This window comes from Monodelphis domestica, chromosome 2 (genome assembly GCF_027887165.1).
Source record: "Monodelphis domestica isolate mMonDom1 chromosome 2, mMonDom1.pri, whole genome shotgun sequence".
NCBI lineage: Eukaryota > Metazoa > Chordata > Mammalia > Didelphimorphia > Didelphidae > Monodelphis > Monodelphis domestica.
The window spans coordinates 543611281-543623198 of record NC_077228.1 but is presented as its reverse complement, the minus strand read 5'-3'; the positions used below and the strand labels follow the sequence as shown (position 1 = coordinate 543623198).

Genomic DNA, 11918 nt, shown 5'->3' with positions numbered 1-11918 from the left:
GAGGCCCGCAGGGATGGCTCAGGGGGTGGCCTCTGGAGGCCCTTCGGGGCTCTGGGCAGAGGCCGGGGGACACTTGGCCAGGGCCAAAGTGAGGGGCCAAGGGGAGGAGGCAGCCTCGGGGGCCCTTCTGTGCCCGAGAGCGTGGGGGCGCCTGTGAGCCGAGGAGGTAGAAGCCAGCCAGTGGAACTCTGGGAACAGGCTGGGCCGCACGGAGCCGATGGATGGATTTCTTCAAACTGTTGGCCAATTGATGGATTGCCCCGCCCTGCCCGGGCATAATGTGGGCACCAAGGGGAGAGAGGCCTGTGCCCTGGCGGAGCCACCAGGCTGAGAGCCCAAGAGCTCGGTCGGCAGCTCCGGCCCAGCCTCCTGGCACGCACGTGGGACAAGTAATGAGGGTTTATTCTTAGAAGCTTCTGAAGTGGCCGCCTCGGGGCAAACTGGGTGAGGCGCCTCCTGATCCTCTGATAAAGGGCTGGCAGCGCCCTCCCTGCCACTCACACCTGGCCTCCCTGGCTCCCCGCAGCCAGCATGGTGCCAGGAAGTGCGATCGGAGGCTCACGGGCAGGGGTGGGCACACCCACTTCCCAGCGGCCCATCCGTCCTGGCGCCCAGCATGCCTGATCCTGAGGAGGAGGTTTCTTCTTGGGCCTGTTGGCGCCTCCTCCTCCCCGGCCCCTCCACGTCCTCCTGGGGTATTCGCTGCCTCTGCCCTGGCAGCCTCCTTCCCTGCTGGTCACCTTCATCCTGAGCTCAGGGGAGGGCAGCGGGGCAATGTATCCAGAGCAGGGGAGGGGACTGGTCCTGGGGCTTCCTGGCTCCAGGAGGTAGCCGGCAGCCCAATGGTTAGAGCACTGGGCCTGGATGTGACTTCACTTGTGAGGTGTGTGACCCTGGGCAAATCCCTGCACTTCTCTGGGCCTCAGTTTCCCCGTCTGGGAAGTGGGAATGATAAGGGCCTCACTGCCAAACTGAGTTGTGGTAGGGGCCTAATCACTGCATATCCCCTTCCTTCCCTCCCAAGCTAGGCTTCTCCTCAAAGCCCCCTTCTGGCCAACACTCGAGCCCAGGGAGCAGGGGGGCGAGTACGAGCCCCATCCCGGCCAGGTCGGGGCAAAGGAACTGCTGAAGCTTGTCCCAGAGAAAGGCTACGCTTGGGAGGGGCCTCCACGGGCTAGAAGGGCTGCCCAGGCAGAGGCAAGAACCAGGGGAAGCTCCCAGCTGGATGTGAGGGTCAGGCCAGCGAGGAACGGCCTGCCTGGGGAGGCTGAAAGGAGCAGAGGCCAGACAGTGCCCCCGGGTGGGGGAGGGACCCCTGCCTCGGAGCCAGCCCCCACCCCGATGCTCTGGGGACTGCCAGGGCTCGGGCAGCTCCCTAGACACTCCCATCTTGGCCTCTTGGCAGGGACTGGCATGAGGGCGGTTTTCCTTCCACCAGGGCTGCCCACCCGAGGAGGCTACGTGGGAGGGAGATGGGGACAGCTTGCAGCTGGGACCAAGGGAGACTGAGGCAGCCGCTGCCGCCCCGACACCCTAGACGTCTTTGCCCGCCTCACATAGCAGCCTGGGCCCCGGGGGGAGGAGCCTGGAGGAGCAGAGGCACGTGGCCCAGGCCTGAGGAGGGCCCTGGCAAAGGGTCTGAGCTGGCCCAGCTGCCAGGAAAGGTTGGTGACCGGCTTCCTCCAGCCTTCCTGGCAGCCACCCTGGGGGCGGCTGATCACGGGCAGAGCCGGGCTGAGCAGACAGAAAATGGGCCTGCCGGAGCACCGGCCAGCCCGCCTGCATGGCCAGGAGGCAGCTGGAACTCAGTGATTTCTGGGCCCACACACAATCGGGTCAGTCAACAACCACTTACTGGGCTCCAATGTTGTGGGCAGCCAGGCAAGCATGGGGGAGGGAGACGGTGCCCCGCTATGAGGAATGCCATGTTTGCTGGGCAGCACAGCGGATAGAGCCCTGGGCCTGCAGTCAGGAAGACCTCCGCAGACACGCACTGACTGTGTGACCCTGTGCCAGTCACCTGAGCCCCACCAGAGAAGCCCCAACCATGGCAGAACCCTGTCCAACAGACCGAGACGTTGGAACGACGACAACCAGAGAGGAGCCTTGCTGTGCGCCCAGGCCCTGCCCTCCACGAGCTTCCACTCTAGCCAGGGAGGAGGGACGGGAGGAAGTCTCAGGCCAACAATGCGGGCTCTGGGGACGAAGCATTAGACAAGGCCGCTGTGAGGAGCCCCTGGCACTGAGGGATCCGGCAAGGCTTCCTGGAGGAGGCAGGGAGGCCGGGAGGAAGGGAAGGTGAGGGTGAGAGGAAGGGTGGGAGGGAGGAAGGGAGGGAGGAAAAAAGGGAAGGAGGGAAGGAAAGAGGGAAGGAAGGAAGGAGGGAAGAGGGAGGAGAGAGGAGGGAGGAGGGAGGGCCTCCAAGGAGGGGTGGCGGGCAGCCAGAGAAAGGTCCAGAGCCCCAACGAGGAGGCCCCGATGATGCAGGGAGGCAGAAGATGGAGGCAGTGCCAGCTCTGTTGAAGGCCACTGGTGGGAGAGTGAAGTGACTCGGGCCACACCGGATTCCCCAGGAAGGGCAGGGGCGGAGCAGGGAGGAATGGCCCCAGGGCTGTGCAGGAAGGGCTCCATCCTGTGGGCCCAGGTGCCCCAGCTCCAGAGCCTTCCTGCCATCCCACACATGCCATTGCTGTGATGTCTAGAGGGGCTCCTCCTAGGAATCATGGGAGCAGCACTGTGGGAGCTCCTAGACACAGGCCAGAAGCTCACAAACGCCTCCGAAGGGGGAGGGAGAAGCCAGGGGGTGGGGGGGGGGGGCTGGAAGAGATGAAGAGGGAGACCCTGGAAGCAAAGGCCAGCAGGCTGCGGAAGGAGGGCTGAAGGGCTCCAGGCCAGACAAGCAGGGCAGGGCCGGCCTTCAGAGTGCTTCCGTTGTGGATCTGGCCCCATAAGGAGCTATTATACTTGCAGCCTAGGTGACACGGGGAGCTCGCTCTGTCTGTCCGTCTCTCATACACGCACATGTGAGGACCCATCCCAGGGCACATTAAGTGGAGGGAAGGCTGGCACTGGAGGAATGGGGGGGGGGCAGGGCTCCGTGTGGGGCTTCTTGTCCCCAGAGGCTGCGCCTCCACGGCGTTCCTGTGCCACAAATCCAGAAAAGGGGGGCCAGTAGGAGCTGACGGTGTTTGGGGGCTAAAGGGTCGGGCGCCCACAGACACGTATGGAGCCCGTCTAACCTCACAGAGGCTGCCTAGGGGAGCTGCTCAGTGGGCTGCCTGGCCGGCCTAGCCAAGGAAGCTCGAGGTCAGGAAAGGCAGCAGGGCAGCCCCTCCATCCCTGACAGCAGGACACAGCAAATGAGAGGGAAGCCAGCAGGGCTGGGAGTTGGCACTCGTTGTGGGCATGGAGGGGGGGGCTGGGCCCACTCTTCTCTCTTAGACTCACTATGGGAGGCTGGGAGCCGGGGATTAGGGGGGCTGCTTTGTCACTACCATCCACACAATGAAAATGGATTGAAAGCCTTTGCTTAGCAACTGAGTCTGCTGGCTGATCGTTAAGAAGAAATTCACTGGTTGGGGCTCCTAAACGAGTGTTTAGGAACATCCCCTCCCATAAGGTCACTCCTGGAAGCTTGAAAGCTGGAGCAACCACTGCCTCAGGGACTCATCTAGCCGGTGGTGGGGTGAGCTGGGTTCTGCTCCTCAGCTGCCGGCTCCCACTGGTGGCCCAAGTGCTGACTTTCCCCTTCCACTGGGGGTTCCCGTTGGTGCTTGCACTGGGCTCTCCTCCTTCTGCCAGTTCCCTTGGTCTGTCCTGTTACCCCACCGAGCAAGATGAGTCCTTCCACCTGTCCCTCTGTTTTCTTTGGCTGACAACCTGCTTCACACTGTCTTCTGCTGGTTCTGCCACTCCAAGGTTTGTCCTGAGGTGGCGTTTTGTGTGTGGTTGTTTGGAGGTGGTTTGGGGTGAGCTCAGAGCATTCCTTACTCTGCCATCTTGGCTGCTGGATGTGGAAAACCCATCAGACTCACCTTCTAACCTTGATCCTCAATCTCCTGGTCCCGTCCCTAATCGGTGACATGAGGGGTTGATCTCTGATTATCCCTTTGACTGTAAAATTTGAATCCATGGCTTTTTCCACTTCCGGCACACTTCCAAGCTCCACCTCCCTAGGTGGCAGCCCAATTCATTCCATTGCTAAACAAAGGCTTTTGGATGGAGGGCACTAGGCAAGCCAAGCGCTTGGGCCCTGGATCCAGGACCCTGTCAGTCACTCTTCTGGAAAAGGTCCAGAAAGGCAGGGAGAGGACGCTGCTTAGCAGGAGCCATTTGAGTGATGAGCGTGGAAAGGGGGCAGCAGTGCAAGGACTTTCCCACCAGGATCAGGGAAGAGTGTGTGAGTCAAGCAGGCCCCTGGACAGGTGATGTGACTAGTGAATGGACAAATGAGCAGACGGAAGCTTTGCAGATGGTGACTAGTCTCCATCCCTCAGCTCACCCTTCCTCCTGGGTGTTTTCGTGGGATGATCAGTCTCTTAGCCTGGGTTCCTTCCAGCTTGAAGGGCTCAGGCACTCCCAGCTGCCCCATGAGCTCCCTCTAACTCCCAGCCCAGAGGGTTCAGAAATGGCCCATCAGAAGCCCTGACCAACTTGTGAGGCTTCCATTCACTTTGGGAGAACTCAGGGACTGGCCTCCCTCAACAGCAGAAGTAGAACTGATATGGAGTAGAAACAGCTCAGGAAAGAATCCTGCAAAATGAGCAAAAGACAAAGAAAAAGCCTGACCACAGAAAACCATCCCCCCAAAGGGAAGACCAAAACACAGGCCTAGAAGAAGAGAGCCACGCCAAAATGGACACGGGCAAGGCCAGTAAGCGTGGCATTAGGGGATGGGATAGGAAGGATTGAATTGGGCCAGTGTCGGTAGGTTGACTGTGGGTTGAAAGGCTAACAGACACTCTGAGGTCACACCGAGACCACTCCGTGAAATGGGAAAGTAGGCTTAATTAAAGAGCATAGGCTAGAAGGTCATGGGATAACCCCCAAGCTAATTTTTCTAACTAATACCCCAGGGATTGAATGTCTCTTATAGAGACTGTTGTCCTACTGATCCTCTCCTCACTTCCTAGAAAATCCCCAGTCCCTGTCCTTGCTAAGTTACAACTAAACCCCCCCCCCCTCGCCCGAGATGGTAGTAAGGTACTGGTCTGTGTAAGCTTGATAGGGCCCTCAGAAGGACCTGGGCCTGGTCTCACAATCACTTCAGACAGCTGGTCAGGATACCAGGTTCTGCTGCGATGAAATACAGCACACAAAGCAGCAAGCAGGTCAGGAATAAGGCTAGGATCAGCCACTCTCTCCAGATGCCTCCAGAGAGAGCTAATCGCCTCTGTTCCAGTCTAACCCTTCCTTCAAAGTTCCAGAATCTTCCTGCTGGTCTCATGTCACTCTCCTTCGCAAACTTACACACTTTCCTACTTAACCTTTCCTTATAACAAGCCCCAAAGGTAAATGTGAAAGAATGCCGTGCCCAAAATGATTTCCTAGGAAAACTTGAATAGAGGATCACAAAACAAATAAGAGAGGCAGAAGAAGTTTGAAAGGAAATGAGAAACCTAAAAAATGAAGCACAAAACCTCAAGAAAGTGGCTTTCTAAAAATTGGAATTGGACAAATGAAAGCTAATGACTCCATAAGATAGCAGGAAAAAACAAAACAATAAAATTCAAAAGAACAAAAAAAGAAAGTCCAAAATATCTCACTGACCCAGAAAACAGATCCAGGAGAGATAACTTAAGAATCATTGAACTACCTAAAAGTTATGATTTTAAAAAGAGCCTTGACACCATATTCCAAGAGCTTATCAGAGAGAACTGCCCTGGCATTCATAAATAAGAAGGCAAAATCGAAACAGAAAGAATCCACTGGTCACCTCCTGAAAGAGAGCACAAAATGGAAAATATCAAGACAAATTCCAAAACTCCCAGGCCAAGGGGAAAATACTGCGGTAAGACAGACAAAAATATTCAGATATCAAGGAGCCAGTTAGGATTGCACAAGATCCAGCAGCTTCTACATTAAATGACCAAATGGTATGGAATGTTATATTCTGCAAGACAAAGGATCTAGGACCATAGCTGAGAATCATCTACCCAGGAAAGCCAAGCATAATACTCCAAAAGAAGAAGTGCACATTTAATGAAATAAAAGACTTCTAAACATTCCTGATTAAACAAACAAAGCTGAAAAAAAATCTGATGAACAAATTTGATACTCAAGAGGTAAATAGAAAAGAAAACAAATAACCCAATGGGGTTAAACTAACCACTCTTCTGCATGGGAAAATGAAAAGAAGGGCACTTAAAATATCTGTGATATAAGGGATTCTTAGAGTACTTAAGATAACAATAGGGTTAAATTGATTGTATTACTATATAAAGTGATAACTAATATACTTGAGCTGTCTGATACTTGAAGTACCTAAAGTACAAAGTACCTAAGATACTTAACATTACAGAAGATATTTAAGAATTTTATCACTACTGGGCCAGTGAATAGGAACACACATAGACAGATAGCAGGGAGTAAGTTGAATATGATGGAATGGGGGCAGCTACTCAGATGATAGAGAGCTAGTCCTGGAGACAGGAGATCTGGAGTTGAAGTCACTTAACTCTAATTGCCTAACCATTACTGCTCTTCTGTCTTGGAACTTATACTAAGACAGAAGGTAAGGATTTTTAAAAAATAATGTAAAAAAAAGAAAAACCAAATGTCATAACATTCATACTCTGTTAGCTATAGAAATCTGCCTTACCCTAAAGAAAAGTAAAAAGGGGAGGAAGAATAAGAAAAGGGAAAATGGACATAAGGGAGGGTGAACCAGAGGAGGTTGTAATTAGAAGCAAAAGCATTTGTGAAACAGGAAAGGTTGAAAGGAGAAGAAGAGAAGGATAAATAAGGGGAAAACAAGATGGAGATGAACATATAGTAATCATAACTGCAGATGTGAATGGGAAGAACTCACCTATTAAAGAGAAGCAGACAGAAGAGTGGATTAAAAATCAGAATCCCAACAAATCCCAATAAAATAGCATTAGTAGTGGACATTAACCTTCCCTTCTCAGAATTAGATGAATAAAACAAACAAAAAAAAGCAATTAAGGAAGCAAACAGGATTTCAGAAAAGTTAGATTTGATAGGCCTCTAGAGAAGACCAAATGAGAATAGAAAGGAATATACTTTTTTTTCTCAGGAGGATATGGCAGTTTCCTAAAAATTGATTATATGATTAGACATAAAAACGTCAAAATCAAATGCAGAAAAGTAGAAATAGTAAATGTATCCTTTTCTTACCATAATGCTATAAAAATTGCACTCGACAAAAGATGGCAGAAAAGAAGACTAAAAATTTGAAACCAAATAAGCTTATTCTAAACGATGAGTGGGTCAAAGAACAAATGATAGAAACAATCAACAATTTCATTAAAGAGACTAACAAGGAGACAATATGCAAAAAATTTTGGGACTCAGCCAAAGCAATACTTAAAGAAAATTTCCTATCTCTAAACATTTATATCAATAAAATAAGAAGAGAGCAGATCAATGAATTGAGTGTGCAACTAAAACAAAAAACTCAATTAAAGACCAAATTGGACATCCTGAAAATCAAAGAAGATATTAACAAAATTGAAAGTAAAAAAAGCACTGAAATAATAAGACAAAGGGCTGATCCAATTTTTAAAAATCAATAAAATAGACAAAACTGTTGGTTAATTTGAACAAAAAAAGAAGAAAACCAAGTACTGGTATTAAAAATGAAAAAAGCAAATTCACAACAAGTGCAGAGGAAATTAAAGCAATTATTAGGAGTTTTATTGCTCAATGTATGTCAATAAATATGAAAACTAAGCAAAACAGATACATATTTTAAAATATATAAATTGCCCAGATTAACAGAAAATAAATTGAAGAAGCCATCAAAGAATTCCAGAAGGGGAAAAAAAGCCCCAGGGAAAGATGGATTCACAAGTAAAATTCTAACAAATATTCAAATAATAATTAGCTCCAATAATACATAAACTATTTGGGGAAAAGGGGAAGAAGGAATCCCTCCAAATTCCTTTTATGGCATAATTATGGTAACCCTAAACTCAACTCAGAGAAAAAACTATAGGCCAATCTCTCAAAAAAACATGACAATTCGACCCAAGTTCATTTACCTCTTCAGTGCCAAACTCATGAAACTATCCCCAAACGTTCACAAAGCTAGAATAGATAAGAATAACATTCATCTGGAAGACGAAAAGGCCAAGACTATCAAGAGAATTAGTGCAAAAACTATGAAGGAAGCTGGCTTAACTATCCTGGATCTCAAACTGTAAGGAAAGCAGCAACCATCAAAACAACCTGGTACTGGCTAAGAAACAGAGTAGTGGATCAGTGTACTAGACCCCATTTACCATTTACAGAAGTAAATGGCCAGAGTAACCTGATGTTGGACAAACCCAAAGACCCCTGCTTGGTTGAGAAGAACTCACTATTTGACAAAAACTGCTGGGAAAACTGGAAAAGGGCATGGCGGAAACTAGGCATAGACCAGCATCTTACACCATACACCAAGATGGAGTCCAAATGGTCAGAAGATTGAGAAATAAAAGGTGATTCCATAAACAAACGAGAGGAGCTTGGACTAGTTTGCCTGTGACATCTCTGCCCAAAGGGAAACGTGTCCAGATAAGACCTAGAGAACATTCTGAGATGTAAAATAGATAACTTTGACTACACTGAAATAAAACCAAGGCCACCAAGATTCAAAGGGAAATGACCAATTGGGAAAAGATTCTATAGCAAATGTCTGACAAAGGCCTCCTTTCCCCGATATACAGAGAACCGAATTGAATTGAGAATACAAAGCATTTCTCAACTGACAAATGGTCAAAGCATCTGATCAGGCAGTTCTCAGATAAAGAAAGTAAAGCACTCTTTAGTCATATGAAAAAATGCTCCCAATCACTACCAAGTAGAGAAATGCCGATGAAAACAACTCAGGTGCTGCATCAGACCTATCAGTCTTGCTAATACAACCAAAAAGGAAAACGATCTGTGTTCGAGGGGACATAGAAAAACTGAGACACTCATACACTGTTGGTGGAGCTGTGAACTCCTATAAGCATTCTGGAGAGCACTTGGAAAGCAGGCCCAAAGCACCATAAAAAGGTGCATGTCCTTGTGTGAGAGAGTCTGTGTGAGTATGTGTTAGAGTTTGTGCAAGAGTGGGAGTGAGTGGGAGTGTTTGTCTTTCGGAGTGTTGTGCCTGGGCCTCCCAGCTGCTAAGAGTTCCCCACCCTGGCTCTGGTGACTGGACTAGCACGCGGGCTATTGGGTGGCCTCTCCAAACCCGATCCCTGCCCCTTGGTCTCAAATGCGCCACAACCCGGCCACACAAGGGGCCAAACACCCACTGCAAGAACCCTCTTTTGCTTCAGGACCTGCCTAGAACTCTGGATGGACCAGGAAGCCCCAAAGAGCTGCCTGTTCCACTGCCTTCCTGGGCTTCAGAAAGATCTTGGAGACATGCCTGTCCCAACTGATCTCGGACCTAGGCTGGCTGCTCAGGGATACCAGGCCAGGCTCAGATGGACCTCAGAGGGCCAGCCTACCCCCCAGGGAGGGTTCCTCCAAGCCTCATCACCCCCCATCCTTGAAGCCCTCAGAGCAGCCCCGGCTGCCTCCTTGACAGGAGAGGAGAGCTCAGACTTTGCTTCCCCTCCCCCCCACGAGCAGGGACTTCAGACACAGAGACGGGGCTCTGAGTCACCCAGAAGGGTCCCAGCAGATCAATACTCCATGAACTTGGGACGGGGAAGGCTGGCCGGGATTGGCTGGGATTAGATCCATTTTGGTCAAGATCCACCCCCCCACCCCGGGCGAGTACAGGGGAATCGGATTGATATGGGGGCAGCCCCTGATCCTCTGCCCTGGGCAGCTGCCAGCCCTCTTTGGCCAAAATCCTCTGGAGAAACATTGTGTTATGGCCAGAGGGGCACCCTGCTGCCCACCAGACATGATCTTCTGTCTCCCCAGCCGTTGGGGTGGAGGCCTGAGTGAGGCTGTTTGTGGCCGATGGACACCTCCTGGGCCATGAGGGCTCCATCCATAATGACGGGTCTACGGGTGCCGGTTAGACAACAACAGGGAAGAAGACTCAGGTGCCCCTTGGCACATCCTCCTGGCAGGCAGGTATAAAGGGCCCCCCAGCCAGGAGACCTTCACATACTCACTCATACCCTCACTCACACTCACTCACTCTCACACACTCTGACACCCTCTCTCCAGCAGCCCCTCCCCGACAGGCTCAGTCCCTTCCCTGCACCAGACACTCAGCCTCTGCTCTCCCCCTTCGCTGCCCAAAGCCCCCACCCAGCGGCTCCCAGCATGGCACACAGCTGTTTCTCTGGGCCCTGCTTGCCCTCAGCCTCCGCCAACTCTGTCTGCTCCAGTGATGTGAGCCGCAGCAGCAACGTCTGCATGCCCAGCTCATGCCTGGGGGGCTCCTCCTGGCAGCTTGACGACTGCCCAGAGAGCTGCTGTGAGCCCTGCAGCTGCAGCGGCCCCTCCTGCTGCCCAACCCCATGCTGCCCTCCTGCCTCCTGCCTCACCCTTGTGTGCCGACCAATCTGCTGCATGCCCACCTCCTGCCAGCCCTGCCTAGCTGTCTGTGCCCCCTCCTGCTGCCAGTCCACTGGCTGTGGGGCTTCCTGCTGCCAAGCCTGTCCCTGTGCCCCCATACAGTCCTGCTGCTGTGTGCCCCTGTGCTGCAAGCCCAGCTGCTGTGTGACCTCAGTCTGCCCAGCCTCCTCCTGCTGCCAGCCTGCCTGCTGTGTGTCCCTCACCTGTCGGCCAGTGTGCAGCCCAGGCACCTGCTGTGTGCCTCTCTCCTGCAAGCCCACCTGCTGCACCACCTCCTCCTCTTCTTCCTCCTCCTCCTCCTCCTCCTCCTCTTCTTCCTCTTCCTCCTGCTGCTGTGGCTGTGCCCCTTGCTGCTGCCCAAGCACTACCTGTTGCCACCTCACCTCTCGATTTTCCCTCACCTGCCAGCCAGTGTGCAGCCCTGCTGCTTGCTGTGTGCCTCTCTCCTGCAAACCCACCTGCTGCACCACTTCCTCTCTTTGTTGCTTTGGCTCCTGCTGCCGTCCCACCTCCTGTGTGTCCCTCATCTGCCAGCCAGTGTGCAAACCAGCCACCTGCTGTGTGCCTCTCTCCTGCAAACCCACCTGCTGCACCAACTCTTCCTCCTCCTGCTGCTGTGGCCCCTCCTGCTGCTGTGCCCCCTCCTGCTGCCACCCCACCTCCTCTGTGTCCCTCATCTGCCGGCCCACCTGCTGCAGACCCTCCTGCTGCTCCACCTCCTGTGGCCAGAAATCCTGCTGTTGAACCCAGGGCTCTGCTCTCTTTCCACCCTGCTCCCCCCTTCACGAGCCTCAGCAGCTGCCCAGCAGCACCCCCAAAGGAGGCCTCCATTCGGCCCTCCAGACCTCCCCGAGCACCTCCCCCACCCCAGGCCCCAGCTCAGCCTGCAGGATGCCCCCTTGCCTGCTCCTTCCAGGCTCCCAGCATGTGGGCACGGCTGTGCAGGGGCTCCCCTAGCAATAAAGCGCATCCATGACCCTTCCTGGTCTCCCGCTCAGGCTCTTTCCTTGTCCCAGGCCCATCAGGCTGGGGAGGGGCGATGGGGGCACATCATGGGAGCCAACAGTGATGCCAGGCTCACAGCAGGAGAAACCAGAGGAAACGGCCTCTGGGTGTTGCTGTGACAGGCACACACTATGCTGAGGGGTACAAAAGGCTGCCCTGGGCACAGGGACCCCCCAAACCCCATCCCTTGAAAGGCCCCCCTGCTGCGCCCCCGAGTG

At 52.6% G+C, this 11918-nt stretch overlaps 1 protein-coding gene across 1 annotated transcript; it reads left to right on the top strand.

Moving 5' to 3' along the window:
• Positions 1 to 10261: 10261 nt before the first annotated feature.
• LOC100024073 (keratin-associated protein 4-12-like) lies at positions 10262 to 11532 on the top strand. Its single transcript, XM_056814579.1, has 2 exons — positions 10262 to 10964; positions 11103 to 11532. The coding sequence occupies exons 1-2, from the start codon at positions 10441 to 10443 to the stop codon at positions 11437 to 11439; spliced, it is 861 nt and encodes a 286-aa protein (XP_056670557.1). The 5' UTR covers positions 10262 to 10440; the 3' UTR covers positions 11440 to 11532.
• The last annotated feature ends 386 nt before the right edge of the window (positions 11533 to 11918 follow it).

Excerpts from the sequence above, each read along its gene's own strand:
- LOC100024073 (XM_056814579.1), top strand. The coding sequence starts at position 10,441 with ATGGCACACAGCTGTTTCTCTGGGCCCTGCTTGCCCTCAGCCTCCGCC. Across the intron at positions 10,965-11,102 it reads TGCAAGCCCACCTGCTGCAC|GCCAGTGTGCAGCCCTGCTG; the intron begins CACCTCCTCCTC and ends CCTCACCTGCCA.